The sequence below is a fragment of the Haplochromis burtoni genome, unplaced genomic scaffold, assembly GCF_018398535.1.
Source record: "Haplochromis burtoni strain Fernald_Lab_line unplaced genomic scaffold, NCSU_Asbu1 Contig_242, whole genome shotgun sequence".
Taxonomy (NCBI): domain Eukaryota; kingdom Metazoa; phylum Chordata; class Actinopteri; order Cichliformes; family Cichlidae; genus Haplochromis; species Haplochromis burtoni.
Window position 1 is genome coordinate 666,247 of NW_024582603.1, and position 16,592 is coordinate 682,838.

General features: G+C 43.1%; 1 protein-coding gene across 2 annotated transcripts in view; it reads left to right on the forward strand.

Annotated features, from left to right (window-relative positions):
* Window positions 1-355: 355 nt before the first annotated feature.
* The window catches only part of snx29 (sorting nexin 29), a gene marked incomplete in the record, with an annotated part of 135,836 nt that continues 119,599 nt past the window's right edge, over window positions 356-16,592 (forward strand). Inside the window, 11 exon segments of one of the 2 annotated variants that reach the window (XM_014338655.2) lie at window positions 356-790; window positions 1,811-1,875; window positions 4,572-4,624; window positions 6,114-6,238; window positions 6,907-7,087; window positions 7,194-7,264; window positions 8,907-9,164; window positions 10,667-11,063; window positions 12,666-12,778; window positions 13,144-13,243; window positions 13,386-13,468. In XM_014338655.2, coding sequence (XP_014194141.1) covers window positions 784-790; window positions 1,811-1,875; window positions 4,572-4,624; window positions 6,114-6,238; window positions 6,907-7,087; window positions 7,194-7,264; window positions 8,907-9,164; window positions 10,667-11,063; window positions 12,666-12,778; window positions 13,144-13,243; window positions 13,386-13,468 — 1,453 coding nt within the window. 2 annotated transcript variants of the gene reach the window in all.

Here is a 16,592-nt window from a genome sequence, read left to right on the forward strand (position 1 = left end):
CTGCTGCATGTTAACATCCTGTTAAAAGGGAGTTTTTCCTTCCCACTGTCGCCAGGTGCTTGCTCATAGGGGATACATATGACTGTTGGGATTTTCTCTGTATTATTATGGGGTCTTTACCCTACAACCATTGTTGTGATTTGGGGCTATATAATTAAAACTGAATTGAATTAGGGACATCTCTGGGGGAAAGCCAGCTTGTGCACCCTTGTGGCAGGGCTGGTGTAAAACGTTTTCTACACTTTTGATTTCAGATAAAATATTTAATGCTTTTTACTTCTGTTTCAAACGCTAGAGTTATATTACAAAAGACTACAACTCCCACTTCCGCTTAGCCGTCATATGACGACTGTGTGTTTTGTCATGTGACCCTAGCGCTGCTATGTCAGTCCTCCGTTTCCCTTTTTCGCAGTGTCGCAGGCAGCAAACCGAAAACAGTCAGTTTCTGTCCGAAACGGCCCAACACACCTTAGACCCGTCCTGTAGCTGGTTAGAAAACACACTCCGGTTCGTGCTTGTCGCACTTTACCCGTGTATTTGGCTGTGTGCAACTCCTACATGTCAGAGTGGTAGACTCACAGCTCTGCAGCTTACCGGCAGGCCTCGCTGTTCACCGACTAAGCATCAGTCCTCACGCCGCCCTTGGGTGGGTCCGGCTCGGCCAAAGAGACAGCATGGTCCCGGTGCATCGCTAGCCTCTTGTGATTAAAGGCGACAGCAAGGGATGAATGGTATCAGTGGGGAAGTGTTTAGCTTGGATGCTACTGGAGTCTGTTTATAAGGATGAACGGTAAGATTTGCTGTTTCACTGCTTTCTGTTTCTTATCCATAAAATCACAACATGTCAAATCACGCCTGCAGGAGATTGCTCAGAAACTTAGTGAGACTTTCTAAGTTTCATTTGGGGGCCTTTTAGTTGGTTTCCATAATGTCTGATATTGTTCGACACATGGCTTTCCCCCCTTTTTGCTAGCTTTGTTGAAACGATAGATCGAGGTCAAGAATGCTCCAGGAAAACGAAGCAGTTCCGCACAATTTAAGTGGGATTTCTCAGGAATGAAAGTGTTAAAACTGTCTTATTTTTGCAAATGTTTCCAGTGTGTAAACAACTGGAAACCCCATAATGCTTAGGCCAACTGTGACTGAAAGCTGGAAAGCACCTAATAGTTTTTATATGGGGGAAGTATGCTTGAAGTCTCTGGAAAGCCTTGAAGCTTACGGTAAGAGGTGTGTGTTTAACAAGCTCCTGGCCTAAATTCACAGGTAAACAAGCTGGTGGATGAAAGTAACTTAAGTCCCTTTGCAAACTCACAGGTGCTCCAGAGGAAACACATGACCGGGGAGCTGCTCCAGTGGGTTGGCAGCTCTTCGATGACTTAAAACCTTTGAGACAAGGAGCATCATCATTGCCATTGTGAATATGCTGTCTGGGCTGCAGGGTTAATGATTACTAATGTTGATTCGTCTGCTATTTTTTTCTGGATAATTCACTCAGCCCATAAAATGTTAATATAAAACATTGTTCCACAGTGCTTCTAGAGGTTAAAGAATCCTCACAGTACCCTGTAATATTAACGTCCATAGGCGCTTCCTGTCGCAGTTGGAGCTCAGCAGTCCTTAAACGCAGAACTTCGCAGTCAGTTTTGATTATTTATGTTGATTCCGAGCAGCCATTACTTGCCACACAACTTCATTTCCTTCTCCATTGTCATGAATAATGAACGGAGTAACGATAAATGATGGGAAAACTAATCTGTGGCAACGTCATTTTCCTCATTCCTCTTGTTTTTGTTTGTGTTACCCTCCGCAGGCACCCAGCAGACTGATACAAAGAGGCAGAACCTCCTGGAGAGGCTGCTGGATGCTGTGAAGCAGGTGAGCTACCGGTTATCTGGACGTTCTTTATGCTGGAGACGACAAATTATCATCAATGCTGCAGTCCACATAGACTGAGCGAGGTTTAATAATTTTAAGCCTCTGCTTTTATGGTCAGGAAATCAGCTCACATTAAATGTGTGACTAGTTGTGAGTGATCTTTTCTTTGGAACAGGCTTTTTTTAAATTCCCGTCAACATTTTTGTGGTGACTGAATTTGTTACAGTTCCTTCTATCTCCCTTTCTATGAACACAATGGAGGAAGTAAAACCGAGTTCTGTTGACGGCCTCTGTAACCCAATATTCTGTAGAACAAAGTTAAAAACATGGGTAGAGTCCTACCTAAAAGAACACAATGACCATGAATACAAACCCCATTCCAAAAAAGCTGCGGTTGTTTGTAAAATATGAATAAAGACAGAGTCAAACCTAGGATGCTTAATTGAAAGTAGTTGAAAAATATGAAAAAATATATACCGTAATTCCCGGACTACAGAGCGCACCTGATAAAAAGCTGCATGCTCTAATTTTAGAAAGAAAATCAATTTTGTACTTGTACAGGCCGCACCCGATTTTAAGCTGTATGCGTTTCACTCGTAATATGAGATATTTACACAGAAATATTACACGTGAGGCTTTTTAATGTTTAATTTAATCCGTAAGGTAACATAAACGTTATGCTAACATACAAAAATACATACTGCAAATGCTTAATTTCCTCGAACAGCGCTACCTTTAAGTATACATACGTATCAGTAACACACAAATTACGTTGCTTATGGTTTTTTTTATGGAACAGTGCACAAACAACATTACAACATCTCTTAACAACCGGTAAAAATATATACCGTATATATACTACTTATCAATTTTATTGGTCTACTGTTACCAGGCAAAATGTTTTTGGCTGCATGAAAAAAAAACTGCATTAGCTGCACGTCAGTATAAGCCGCAGTGTTCACAGTGTGGGGAAAAAGTAGTGGCTTATGACCCGAAAACTACGGTACACGTTAGGGCTGTGCGATATGACCAAAATCTCATATCCCGATATAAGAATTCTATCGTCCTGATAACGATATAAATCACAAAAATGTAACATTTTCTGTAAATTCTGTGAATCTCGGGCAGCTCGTCTTGCGGGAAGTGTTTCTAGCTGCGTGTCGTGTAGCTGGAGTCGAGTGTTTTAACCGATGCATGAAACTATACATTTTTAGACATGTTGTAAAGGCCGCTGTTTTCTTTGTGAGTATTTATTACACAGCGTGCTGCAGGGAAAAGCCTGTTCTAACGTTTGAGTCTAAGGTTTATTTTTTAGCACCTGACGCTCTTTTTTTAATTCTCATCCGTGAATAATCTGCTCTTTCACGTGATTCAGTTTATTTTGAAAAGTCTCAACAGGATCTTGAGCTTTATTGTGAAAAGTTTATGTGGAACATAAACAAGCGGACACGCTATGCTGTTACCATTGTTGTTGCTAACAACAACGCATAAAAACAGGCGCCTGTAGTGTGGTTATATTAAATATAAGAGAAAGAGAGAACTTTAAGAAGTTAACATAGCCACTACAGTGACCATCGAAACGATGAAAAAATATTGCCGTAAACAGTTTATTTTGCAACACCACGAAACAAACGATAGCTCAAAATGAAACGATAGACGTTTTTATATCGTCATCCGATATATATCGTTATATCGAACAGCCCTCGTACACGTTTTGTATTAAATGCCAGGAATCGGTTTCAAAAAGCTGGCACAGGACCAATAAAAGCCTGAAAAACTCTCACAAATGTGCATTAACTCATTAACGTTCGACTGCAAGTGGCTCTATTTTTGTTCTGTTTTTACTCTAGTGTGACTAAAATGATCGGTGTCTTTCATAAGTGAAGATGTAGGAAGCTTCTCCACCCTGTTCATAGTTATTCCTTATTTTATTTGGTGCCACATATGGTGCCGTCCGGGCGAGGTCTTTGCCAGAGAAGGCCGTACCTGTTTGACTGACAGTGCCAGATCACGTCCTCCCTGTCTCATAACAGCAGGGCTGCACAGTGTGGTTGCATTTAAAACATGTCCGTTTAGCAGCTGAAGTCCCACATTAAGCAAATATATGGAAATGAAATATACTGTTTCACTGTCTACACAGCAGCTGCTGCTCTCAATTCCGAAATGGGTGCGGAGTGTTTTTCGATTTTTATCTATACCTTACAGAGTGTTTCAACTCATTTTGACACGGGATACTTTTTAACGTCCGAGGAGAAAAAACCCCTTAACTCTTATGCTACTGGATCGGGTTTGGCTTGATGCTTTGAGGGAAGATGAAACTGCATGTACGGTATCGGAGCTGGGCTGGACTCTGACACTGTGTCAAATGTAAATATCAAAACTGAGACCAGTGCTGCCAGTCAGACAAGCTTCCTTCTCAGGTTTGCAGCACCAGCCAAGCCCCTACAGTTAATTCTTGAAGGTCAGATCAGAAACACAGTTTGACCTTTAAATCATTTTCTGTAATTCCTTTTATTTTGTCTGTAACCTTGTAACCACAGGCCAGGAGATGTAGCACAGATACCCTCCGTAGTGTCCGTAGAGGACTAAAGGAGGACCCGATCTGCAATTTAAGGCTTTGAAAGGTGCTGTTAGACTTTTTTAACTTAGCAGACATACATGAAGAAAAAAAAAGCAATTTCCTCATATCTTCCCAGTGCCAAATCCGCTTTGGAGGAAGAAAGGAGATCGCCACAGACTCAGACAGCAGGTAAGATAAGCTGCCTGTTACCCAGAAATTCTTTTGCTTTATCACGATGGTTATTTATCATTCTAAAAGGTGCTTTGTTTTACGTGTGGAGCTCCAGGTCATAGATGATGTAGTGCTTTAGGCTCCAGTATGTGCTCGCGCTACCTCCAGCTTTTTCAGTACAGCGATCTGGCTGTACGCCCAGCTTTGAGGGTTACTTTCTAAACAGCAAAATCATTTTTTTAGATGGAAAATAATTTTTTGTTGTTGTTGTTTTCGGTCTGAGAGCTTTAGCAGACTTTCCATCATATCCGAGCAGTGAGAATGTTCTCCTTTGTGATGTTAATGGTGGCTATGTAAGAAAAATGATGTACCAACTTTGTTTCATTAGAGCTTCACGCTGAGAGAGAATACTATTGATTCATGTTCTGTGCTGCTCAGATCTCATTTTCAGCTCTGAGTACTGGTTTTTAAGATTCAATATTATGTCCGCCTTGTAGATGAAGAGCATTTATAAAAGACTGGTTAGTGGCACTAATGCACCTGTTTTTAAAACTGCGTGCTAGTAGTAGGATGAATGACCTGTCTCCTCTCTAGGTCAGAGGATGCTGTAGCCACGACTTCCAAAAGGAATTTGTTTTTACTATATGGTCCACAGTATAGTTTTCCACCTCTCCTCAGTTCATCTTAAAGTTGGCGACCAGTACCGTGATGCATGGTATACCCAGCAGAAAAGGACCCCCCCTCCCCGTCATCACATCATAATAGTAGAGCTGGAAAAAGTGTGTGGCGGTGACCAGCTGGTTGCAGCACAAACGGCGCTTTAAATGTAAAACTGTGATGTTACCGTGCCCCTGCTCGGCAGATGGCCTCCACAATCCAGCGAGAGGGCCTCTGCTTACAGAGAACTTTGCCTCTGGCAGAACTAACAAAACAGAAAAACACACAGTCGGAGTACATTCAGTATAGGTGCGTAGCGCAAACATGGGACACAAGGGAATGTCGCTTTCTCTCATTCTCGGACACTAAAGCTCAGAAAGTTCAGGAGCTAAAAGGGCGGAGAGTTGAAGCTGCAGAGATAACCTCAGGTAAAGCTGCCACATTAGGGTCTTGGAGAGCTCAGTAGAAAAGGGATACACAAACAGAGCCTGGAGGTCATCCAGAGAAGACATGTGAGAGCTACTGCAGTCTTGTATGAGAGAAATCTTATATCTATAGTAGATTTATGAGATTCAAATGTGAGGCCAAATCCCATAAAGTGAAGCTGGGTTTAACCTCAGGCCTTTCAGACTATCTGCATTAGGAGAATCATTTGATATGTGATGCACTCAGTTAATTGAACATTAACATTAACATGGATTAGTTGTAGTTTCATCTGAATGTACAGCCAAAGCAACATTTCCAGTGTAGCATAAAAAGCACAGCAGGGTGAACTGGGCTGTTCTGACTATTAGGCGACACCACCACCCGCTTGTCTTCATGTTATCCTAACCTGTCTTTGTCTCTACAGGGTGATCTGTCTGTGCGCACAGTTTGAAGCGGTGCTGCAGCACGGTCTGAGGAAGAGCAGAGGTCTGGCCCTCACAGCTGCCGCCCTCAAACAGGCTGCAGGCTTCAGCAGCAAGACTGAAACAGGTACGCCAGGTTCCCGTACGGCTGTGAAATTGTGGGTTTAGAGTTGAAAAGTGGAGCAGAAACTTCACTTTAGCCCTCTGTGACCTTGGATAAGCAGATTTGCGGAAGGTATCCTTAAAAACTACAACCACACAGCTTATTCTGTGGAATATTAAGACAGTGTTGCTATTGAGGACAAATGCGTGACTTCTGTCATGTATATCTATTACCATATGCAATGCTTTTCTGTATTTCACAGGCAGTTAGAAGACAGGATTGTGCCTGAACCTGAGGATTTAGAGCTTACTAATGAAGCTAGGGCCTCTGACAATGCTAGAAATACAATAATAGCCAGAGTTTCGATTTTCTCTGAGGTCACATGGTGATTGTATGCAAACCAGCAGCATAACGCTCATCCCTATTAATTACCACACCTCAGAAAACACAACATTAAAACAGACCTAGTTTGAGTTCTGAGGAGAGAACAAAGGATGGAGACGGTCGGGATGGAGCTGTGTGAGTGGTGCGTGAAGGGTCCCCTCTTCTGTTAATGAGAGGGGGGATGTGCTGAGAGAGTCTTTTGCAGCTTCTTTTCTACCCTTTTGAATTCTTACTTAACTCCAGAGCAGTTGTTTTTCACAATGGAGGTGGAGCTTATTCTTCCTCTTTCCTTTTGTCGCGCTCGCTAGAGTTGACTTTCTGGTTCTACGTGAAGGAGCACCTGAACCGCCACGAGCTCCAGCGGTTTTACTCCCTGCGCCAGATCTCCTCAGAGCTTGGCCGAGGTCGTGCCTGGCTGCGCTGCGCCCTCAATGAGCACTCGCTGGAGCGCTACCTGCACACGTTGCTGGCTGACCGCCCCCGTCTCGGGTTAGTGACAAGCCCCCTCGTCAGTTATGCTCCGCACACAGTTTCTCAGCTAGGTGGGATTTTTTCTTTCTTTTTCGCTTGTTTATAGATCTTTTGTGTTTTCTAGATCTTACTATGAAGACTGGGCTTTTGTGCTTGATGAAGAGAGAGCTAGTATGCTTCCCACCATGGCTGCAGGTGAGCTTGTGTTTTGGCATTAAATTATTGGTGGTAAACACACTAAACAGCTTGCTAACACAGCAGGAGAGTATAGGGTTCAAACTTTAATACAGACTTTCAGCACTGTGCAAAAGTCTCGAGTCACCCAGGAAGTTCTTGTAATCGGATTTTTGATCAGCCATACGTCATCATTTCACAAGCATCTGATTGGTAACAGCTTCATTTTTCAGCATGAACATGATCTCAAACACACCTCCAGTACATATAAAGCATACCCGGATAGAAAAACGCATAACAGGACACTATCAGCCATGGATTGGCCTCCCCGGAGCCCGGGCCTAAACATCTCTTGACAGAGAACAGAACAAAAGGCAGCCAACATCCAAAGAAGAGCTTTGAATGTCCTTTAAGAAGCCTGGAGAACTATTCCAGAAGACCAATAAGCTGTACTGTTCTGCTCAGTATTAGTTTGCTCTATTTAACAATAAAGGTGATCACACCAAGTTTTCATTTTCATGCTCATGATAATTGTAAAAATTATTTTTTCAAGCAAAATATAAAGAAATGAGGAGTGGTGCAAGACTTTTGCACAGTGCTTTATGAGTTGGTTATAAGTTAAGCTTAAGTAACATAAGTGGAAGCAACTCAAACTGTTAAAGCTGGATGTAGCCACTCTGACATCAGACAGTGGCCTCTTTACTGCCACCTGAATATTAGCATTTTAGCTAAAGCTATTTAGTTGCAGACAGAAGGCTCTAGGTAGCTTGAATGTATCCACAGACTGTATGCCTGCATAGCCCAAACACATCTACATACATTTCACCACAGCTTAAAACAAAGCACCAACTTGTTGGATGGCCTGTTGGTGTAATTAGCCACACAGCAGGGCATATTATGTCTGATAAACAAGGTTAAAAAGGTCAGCTCAGCGACTCAGATAATGCCTAACAGGCAGCCAGGGAGCTACGGATGTCCATGTCAGCTCCCATCCAGCGTTCAGATTGTTGGAGACTCATAAAATAAAACTCCACTCTAGGACGTGCAGTTTGCTGCATTTCCACACTGGCTTCGTTTTTCAGCTTCTTCTGTGGCCCCTCTCATACAACTGAGCCCGAGGTTTAAAATTCCCTTTTAAAATATGGTCCTTTTGCTGGGCTATATTTGTTGCCCCATTATTAGAATTTACACACTGGAAGATTTAAATTCAGCCAACTTATGGCTGCATTTTTTAGTCTTTAAATGTTGTGTTCTCGTGTGTTACTAACCACACTCAGTCTCTCTGAAATGACTTCACACAAACGGAGCCGGTGTAAAACACAGGAAACTGACTGACTTTGCACTTTACTTGTTAAGCATGAGTGGGTTTTTGCTGACAGTTTAAGCTCCGACCCCATTTATGTTAATGGGCGCACTGGTGCTGTTGAACTATTGATGAGCACAACTCGGATGAAAACAAACCATAAAATTATTTAGAATGTAAACCACTGATCTTGTGCCAGAGCATTTCTCCTCTCTTCTTCTTCTTTTTTTACATCTCGGGCAGATTTGTTGTGTGCACCCAGAAATACTTAGCAAGCACAAAGAAAGTTCAAAAGCTTCATGTGTTCTAGTGGAACTAAAGTACATTTCACTTCCTTCTCTCTCCATCTGCTGTGCTCAGGTTTGAACTCCATTCTGTTTGCCATCAACATTGACAACAGCGACCTGAACGGAGCCGTAACACGCGGAGGGTCCTCAGTGTCGCACCTCCTCAAGGAGTCCACGCAGGGCATTGGCAGCCTGTGGAAAGAGTCCACTCAGGGGGTTAGCAGCCTGCTGCGAGAGATCGGCACAGCCACAGCTGTGGTGCCTGGCTTCACCCCTAAAGTGGATGGGGCCTCCGACCCACTCCCTGTGGTGCCACGCAGCACCTCTGCTGGTAGGGCAACAGCAGTGTTTGACTTGCTCTTATATGCAAGAAACTATGATTTTTTTTTTAGTTTTGCACTTGATTGATCCAAACACTTTCTGTTTATTTGCTTTGTTTTAGTATTGCAGTATATGTGTTTTTGTAAGTGTCACAAAACCAGCAAAAAGCAACATATGGCTCAGTTTGTGCTTCCATAATGGATGCTTAAACAAGGATGCAGCTCGAGGCATCTGCAGCAGAGAAGAATCCCACCGTGAAGTCTGACCTCATTTAGAAGTCTGCCCCAGTCTGTCCCGTCGGGGGGAAACTCACACCATTTTCTCTCCATATGTTCTCCTCAACGGGACTAAAGCGCCTTTAGACTTTTAACTGTGCGCTGCTGAAACTTTCTGCTGAAATGAATGTAAATGAAATTCTAAGCTGCTGCGCCGGCTCCTCCGAGTGGGAAAGCCTATTCAGATTATTCACCGCTAGAAGACTTGCTAATGCACAGCCAGCCTCTTTGGCTCTGAGAGGAAGGAGACAGACTTTCTTTTATCATCATTCATCTGTTCCTCACAAAAGCCTTCGAAATGACGATAATTGCTTAACAGTCATCATGAGTCTAGCATATCAGCTACTTTCCAAACGAGGAGGAAAAACCAAAGCCAGTGTTGGTCTCAAGTATGAAGACACGGCGCCAGGAAATTCATCACTTTTGTCAGCAGAGGCAGAATCGGCAGATAATACACATAATTGTTTTTTTTTTCCTCATTATGCACAGTTGAGGATGGATAGAAGTGCACATGTTCTGTAATTTGCGAACAGGACTTCTCCCAATTCTGTTGCCAGTCCTCTCCTTCTCTCCTCTCAGTCCAATTTTTGAGTTTTGCATTGCACAAATACCAGTTAAAAGCACTTAAACTAAACTGTAAACAGTTCTTTCACCTTACACTTAAATCATGAATGCAAAATCTGCAAAAGCAGCTGGTAATCGCAGTGTGCTACGTTGATAACATAGACTGTATATAAAAGATAGATGCGCTCTGGTTGCAAAGAGATTATATAGAGGTCTATGAGAAAACAAGCCGACTTCTCGTTCAGTCTATGACATCGGTAAACATTTTTCGTCTCGGTCAAGTGTTTCAACCATTATTGAATAGGTGATGACCTTAAATTTTTCATGCAGTCTTCGACCTCTGGCCAAAATACTCAGTTTGAGGCATCAAATGGGACTTCACTGATCAGTGAGCGGCATCACAGTAGCTACAGCTTGTAATCCATAGATATTTTAGTGCTGATTTTTTAGCTTTTACTGCTTTCTCTATATAAGATGAATAAAATGACTGTCATGTGTCCTGTGTCTCAGTTATTACACATGATAAAAATGTCAGTATGCAGGTTATCTAAGTCTAAGTTAGCGTTTTAATCTTTTAAGCATTACAGCTGTTTGTAAGATGAAAGTATAAACCTTAAAAATATATAAGTTTTTGTTCACTCCTTTGTAAAAAAAAAAAAATTTTTCCACCCAGACTCAGGGCTGAGGAAGGAGCGGCGGAAGAAAAAGAAGATCACCAACATCATTTCCTTTGATGATGATCTGGATGGAGGAGCTGAGGATGAGGAGGACGGGGAAGACGACTCCCAGAAGATTGGCGGGATGAGGAAAAGTCACACCGCTCCTGCTCAGAGCAGTGTGGAGGAAGGGATTGACCCTTTGGAGCCGGTCTTCTCTGAGTCGCTTGCCCAGAATGGCATGTCTGAGCCGGGCACAGTCAACTGGGTGGGGTCCCCGCATCCCTGCCGCACACCTCCCATAACGGCGCCTCCGCTGCCTGACACCAAGAGTGTAGACAACGAGGAGGAAGAGGAGGAGATATATAAGCCTAGAGCACAAACCCAAGAGGAAGAGAGGATACCGAGTGATCAGTAAGTGAAAAGAACCGAAGTAGACTAGTAGTAGTTGTACTTTAGACTCTGGTGCTCACAGCAGAAAAAATATATTTGAGAAATTCAGCAAAAAGCAGCATGTGAGCAGTTTGAATGCAGGAGCTTTCTTCTTTCTGCGTGCAGCTCGCTAACATTACATTTGAGCTGAAGGACTGTTGACTGTCACACTGTCATGAGCATAAGCCTTTCGTCACAGCTAGATGCATCGCTGCTCCTGCACGGTGATCCGGCTGCGGGTTGTTTAGTTTTGGTAGAAAATAAAAATAGTTCGGGTCATGATCATGACTTCTGGAAAGAGAGATCGGTGCCCTTTTTCTGTAATTGTTTTCTACAAAACTTGCCATCTTACACACGAACAGTCTGGTCTACAGACCAGAAGAAAATTACTTCAGTTAGATTGCATTTTTATACTTTTAGCACTCAATTTTAAATGTATGTATAAAATGTATGCATGTATAATACCACAAAAAGATATAGAATTTATTTATACCAAAGGTTTTCAAACTGTGAGCCGTGCCTTCCCAGGGTGGCGGAGGCGTACATGAACAGCAGAAAGTTCTAATTTGTAGTTTTCAAATAGATACACATTCCCCAGACACTTTATTAGGCACACCTTGCTAGTCCTGAGCTGGATCCCTTTTTCAACTTGAACTGTCTTCAATCTTCATGGCAGAGATTCAGCAAGGTGCTGGAAACATTCCTCAGAGATTTTGGTCCATATTGACTTGACAACATCACACTGTCGGCTGCACATGTGGAGTACACTGAGCTCACTGTCATGTTCAGCTAATGGGTTTGAGATGATTTGAGGTGGTGCGTTATCCTGCTTGAGTTGAGCATCAGAAGACGATGCACTGTGGTCGAACAGAGATGGACATGGTCAGAAACAATACTCGGGTAGAGAGTTATTAAATTAAATTATACCACCACCATCATCACTCTGAACCCTTGATACCCCATGGTTTTATGTCAAATTCTGACTCGCACATGCAAACATTGAGCAGTTAATCGAGACTCAACAGACCAGGCAACTTTTCCAGTCTCATATTGTCCAGTTTTGGCAAGCCTGTGTTAATTGTAGCCTCAGTTTCCTGTTTTTAACTGACAGTAGTGGCAGCTGGTGCAGTTATTGCTGCTTTTGTAGTCCATCTGTAGGCTGGACAGAGTGTTACTGTTGTAGAGAAATGCCACTGGATGATTATTTCCTCTTTTTTGGACCGTTCTCTTTAGATTCTAGAGGTGGTTGTGTGGGAAAGTCCCAGCAGATCAGCAGTCTGAGTTAGTCAAACCATGATTTGGCACCAACAACCCTGCCACATTCAAAGTCACTTAAATTATCTTCTGCCCCAGAAAAAGCTTGGTTTAATTTCAACCTCTCATTTTGGCCATGTCTGTATGCTTACATGCACTTGGTTTATGCTGTGTGATTGGCTGATTATCATTATTATGCTGTGTTAACAGGTGTGTCTGTTACAGGTGTGTCAGACTTTGAACACACCACAATAAACTGACCTGTAGGTCAATTTATTCACTGATTCCTCAAGCAGCAAACTGACCAAGAGTGAAATTGTGCTGTTTTAGGGTGGTGGTGGGCAGCCTGTCCAGCGTGTCCACGTGGAGCCCTCTACAAGTCATGGCTGGACACAGCAGCGCAGACATCCTCATTCCTGTGAACCCTGCCGATCCTCAGTCAGGTACTGCAGCAGCGGTTAGTGGCTCACGTCACAGTGGAAATGCACAATTCACACAAATAGCCAAAGATTGATTGTAGTTCTGTGGGAACTCATGAAATTTCTTGTCCCAAAATGATCAATCAGGAGTACACAATTTCATGCAATCTAGGCAAACATAACATTCACACATCAGTGCCTCTGGCAGTCTTTGATGGGGGACCTGAAAGGCCATAAAGGGAAATGGTCCTTATTTCTCTTGCAGTAGGCATGCAGTGTTTTTACTGCTGATCAGAGCGGCTTATGGTTTCCGTGAAGGATTTATTTCATCGAATGAAACGCAGGGACTTTCTCTTTTGGCTTCCAGCTTTACTTTCACTTTGTTTCAGTGAGCTCCGTGGAAGACACGGCCGCATTTCCTGTTCAGTGTGAGTCGGCAGGATCAGTGGGAAACTGTGAGAGCAGCAGCAGATCTCAGCTCCCGTTCAAGTAAGCTGTCGTTTCAGGCAGAAGTGCTGTGAAACATTCTTCACTTCCAGGCCTCCTCAATGTGACGTTGTGCTGCAGCTTAATGTGCAAAATAAAATAAGAAGCAATTCCAAGATGTGATTCCTCTTTCGAATTCTTTCAGTATGGAGTCCAGTCCAACAACGCAGCCTGCTCCGCTCTCCAGCGCGCTGTCAACATCTGCTTTGCCCGAGTCCATGACAGTGGGTGAGTGTGCTTTCTTTATCCGTCTGTCTGTCTCTTACTATTTCTCGCCTCCTCTCTCTTCTTAATGTTCCCAAACCTGTTCAGTGATATGAATCATTGCGGCGTTTGACGCATGTTATTCACGACAGCTGAGCAGCATATTTTATTCAGTCACTCTGACAAGAAAGGTTCAAACATGCCCACGAACAAGATGGATTTGATCTCTTTTGGTGCGGAGCTGTGGGTTGGTTGCCAAACAAAAACATGTTGTTACTCGCGCATTTATTCGTGACCCTCAATTAGTTTCTTGGGAGTACGAGTAAAAAACACCTTAAGAGGAACAGAAGAGTTAATTACAAATTGCTAAGAGTCACCTGCTGGATACACAACAAAATACTCATTTAGCTAGCAAAACGTCAGGTAAAAAAATGTTTTCAATTAATATTTTTATTTTCTTGCATGCATGATTGTAGAATTTGTAAAATTGTGCACTGATGCATGCAAGAAAAACAACATGCATGAGACTCTCTTCAGCCCAAAAGGTGATATGTGCATTACACACACACACACACACTTTGTCTAACCTCAAAACATACATTTAAACTTGCTTTTATCAGCAAAATGTGTGTGTGAGAAATTTGAGTTTGCGCAGCTGAATAACGGGTGGCCCAAAACGCCACAAACCTCTCCTAAATTGAATGAAACATACAAACGCCTTACATTAGATTTGACTGCAGGAAACTCACTTGTCAAATTATCTGTTCCTCAAGAGGCTTTACCCAGAAGATGATCAGATTTCAAGCTGTAGGCCCAGAAGTTTGTGACCGTAATGAATCCTTTGAAAGTCCTGACATGTCTTTCTTGGGAAATTTCTCCACAGCTGTGGAACCCGGAGCAAATGAAATTGAACTTCCTGATTAGTGTTTTCAAACCTTGTTGTCATTTTTCTTGGCGGATAAACTGATCTAATTGCAGTGAGTTAAGCCCTTCGTCCAGAGACTGTTCATTGTGTTTTGATTATGTCAAATCATCCACCAGGTGGCGCTGTTGTTCCAGTATTCTGACATGTTGCTGTATGTACTCTATGGACTCGCTGTTTGCTTGGGAGCATGGCAAAAATCAGATTGTGAGAATGCCTGTAGTTCACATCAAATTTCTGATCTGTAAGAAAACAAAAAACAAAAACACAGAAAACGAAAATGAAATCACATGATGGACATTTTGGTGTGTGCGACCAGCTCACTGAACACACAGACTTTTTTTCCTCTTGCCTGGAGTCTGCTTGGTGTTCTGCTCAGTGCCCCGGAGCTAATCAGAGCTTAGACCCTTAGACGCCCAGACGGATGCTGTTTGAGATTTTGGGATTTAGTGTGTGTGTGTGAGAGAGAAAAAGGCGGAGAAAGCCAGAGGAGGGAAGGTGAGGGGGAACTGCTCTTAAGCACCTGGACTGAGTGGTCGTCTAGTCTATTAGTCCTCAGTAAGAGGAGGCCAGAGGGTCAAAGAGAGAGAAGGGGAGAGAGCTGCTGATCTGAAATTTCTCTCATAGAGGCAAAGAGCAGAGAGGATGGTTTTCATGGTTACACAAGGCCTTTAAAAGATGTAGAATAGCAGATTTCAATAGCGGAGGATGTTTTTGTTTTTTTTTCCTTCCTTCAAAGACAAATCCTGCCTGAAACTGTAACGTCACATTTAGGTATCAGACCTTAAAGAGCAAAAGAGCTTCTCTCCAGACTGAGTCACATCACACAAGGAGGAAACCAGTGGACAGAGGCAGAGATACCGTTTTTGACTTGGTTCAGTTTTTATATTTTCAGTAAAAATCAGAGCTTCTTCTCAGCTGAAAAACTCCTATTCACTTTGCTCTCCCTGGCTCTGTTGCTTTTGCACCTAAGCCAAAACAACAGTTCCCCCTGAGATTTGTGCAGAATCGTCTGAAAGGAGAAGGAAAAATACGCAGAACATGTCTGATTAAACCTTGATTTTATAGCGTTTCACTCTGGGTTTTGCCTTTAGGTAAAATCCACTTTGTATTGATCTAAACTGCAGGTTAAACTTTCCATAGAGACGTGCCACCATTTCATACGTGGAATTGAGTGGACTTGTCAACAAGAGTAACGGTGAGCCTGTGAAAACACCAGAGTGATGCATGCAAAATACTAAATTACTCGAGCTGATTAGGTTTAGATTGTGTTATACATTTGTACTATGTTATTAGAGCACACTGAAGGGCAGTAAAAACAGCCCATGATGTTGTTTGCCTGTTTAGTGAGTAAATTTTTGATAAATTCAGAAGGTGCTGGATTTATTTAAAGGCGTGCTGGAGAACCTGAAGGAAAAACTGTGTTAGGAGAAAAAAGAAGGATGAGGGGTGCAGTGTGAGCTCGGCCTCAGTGATTTCCTTCTGGGTCTGACAGCTCATGAGGCCAAGCGGTCCACTGATTGGAGAGTATGGAGTTTGTAATTCACAAGACTCCCTTATTACAAGGCGTAGCTCTCGCCTAATGCATCTGTTATTGGAACGATTGAGCCGGGGCGTGCATGTGCTGGCGGAAGTGCACGCTGTCTTGTTTTCCTGGAAAGATGGCTCTTCCACGCAGAGCGTGAGCACAGAGGTGCGTGCGTCTGTCTTTCTGCACACAGACTTGTGCTGTAATTTGTTCACGTCCTCTTGTGCGGACAGAGGGGCGTCTGGCTCTACTGAAGTCCCTAATGGCTCGTCCGTGGCAGCCGCTGTGAACGCGTGGTTGGACTAAAGGTCACGTTTATTTCTGGCCTGCTGATGTGGAGAATGGAGTTGTGGAGATAATCGAGTTTTTCCCCTTTCTCCTCACTGTTGTGCTTGTCATCGCTTTTCTTCTTCGCCTTTCCTTTTTCCTCGTCCTCCTCCAAACAGGCACTTATCCCGGGGTTAGAGGAGAGACCTGCTCATGTCTGTGGCTATATCGACACCCTACATTAGCCATGAAAACAAAGCTAAGGTCTTTGCATGTGTGTAATTCAGGACATGCAAAATGCAGGATGGATTAGCTCTGTGTCTCACGGTTAATATTTATGGAAGTCCTGGTAACAGCCTAGTTAGGCACTTTGAAACCTCAATGCTCACCTCCGAGCGTAACTATGGAGATGAGTCACCGTGCAACTGCGC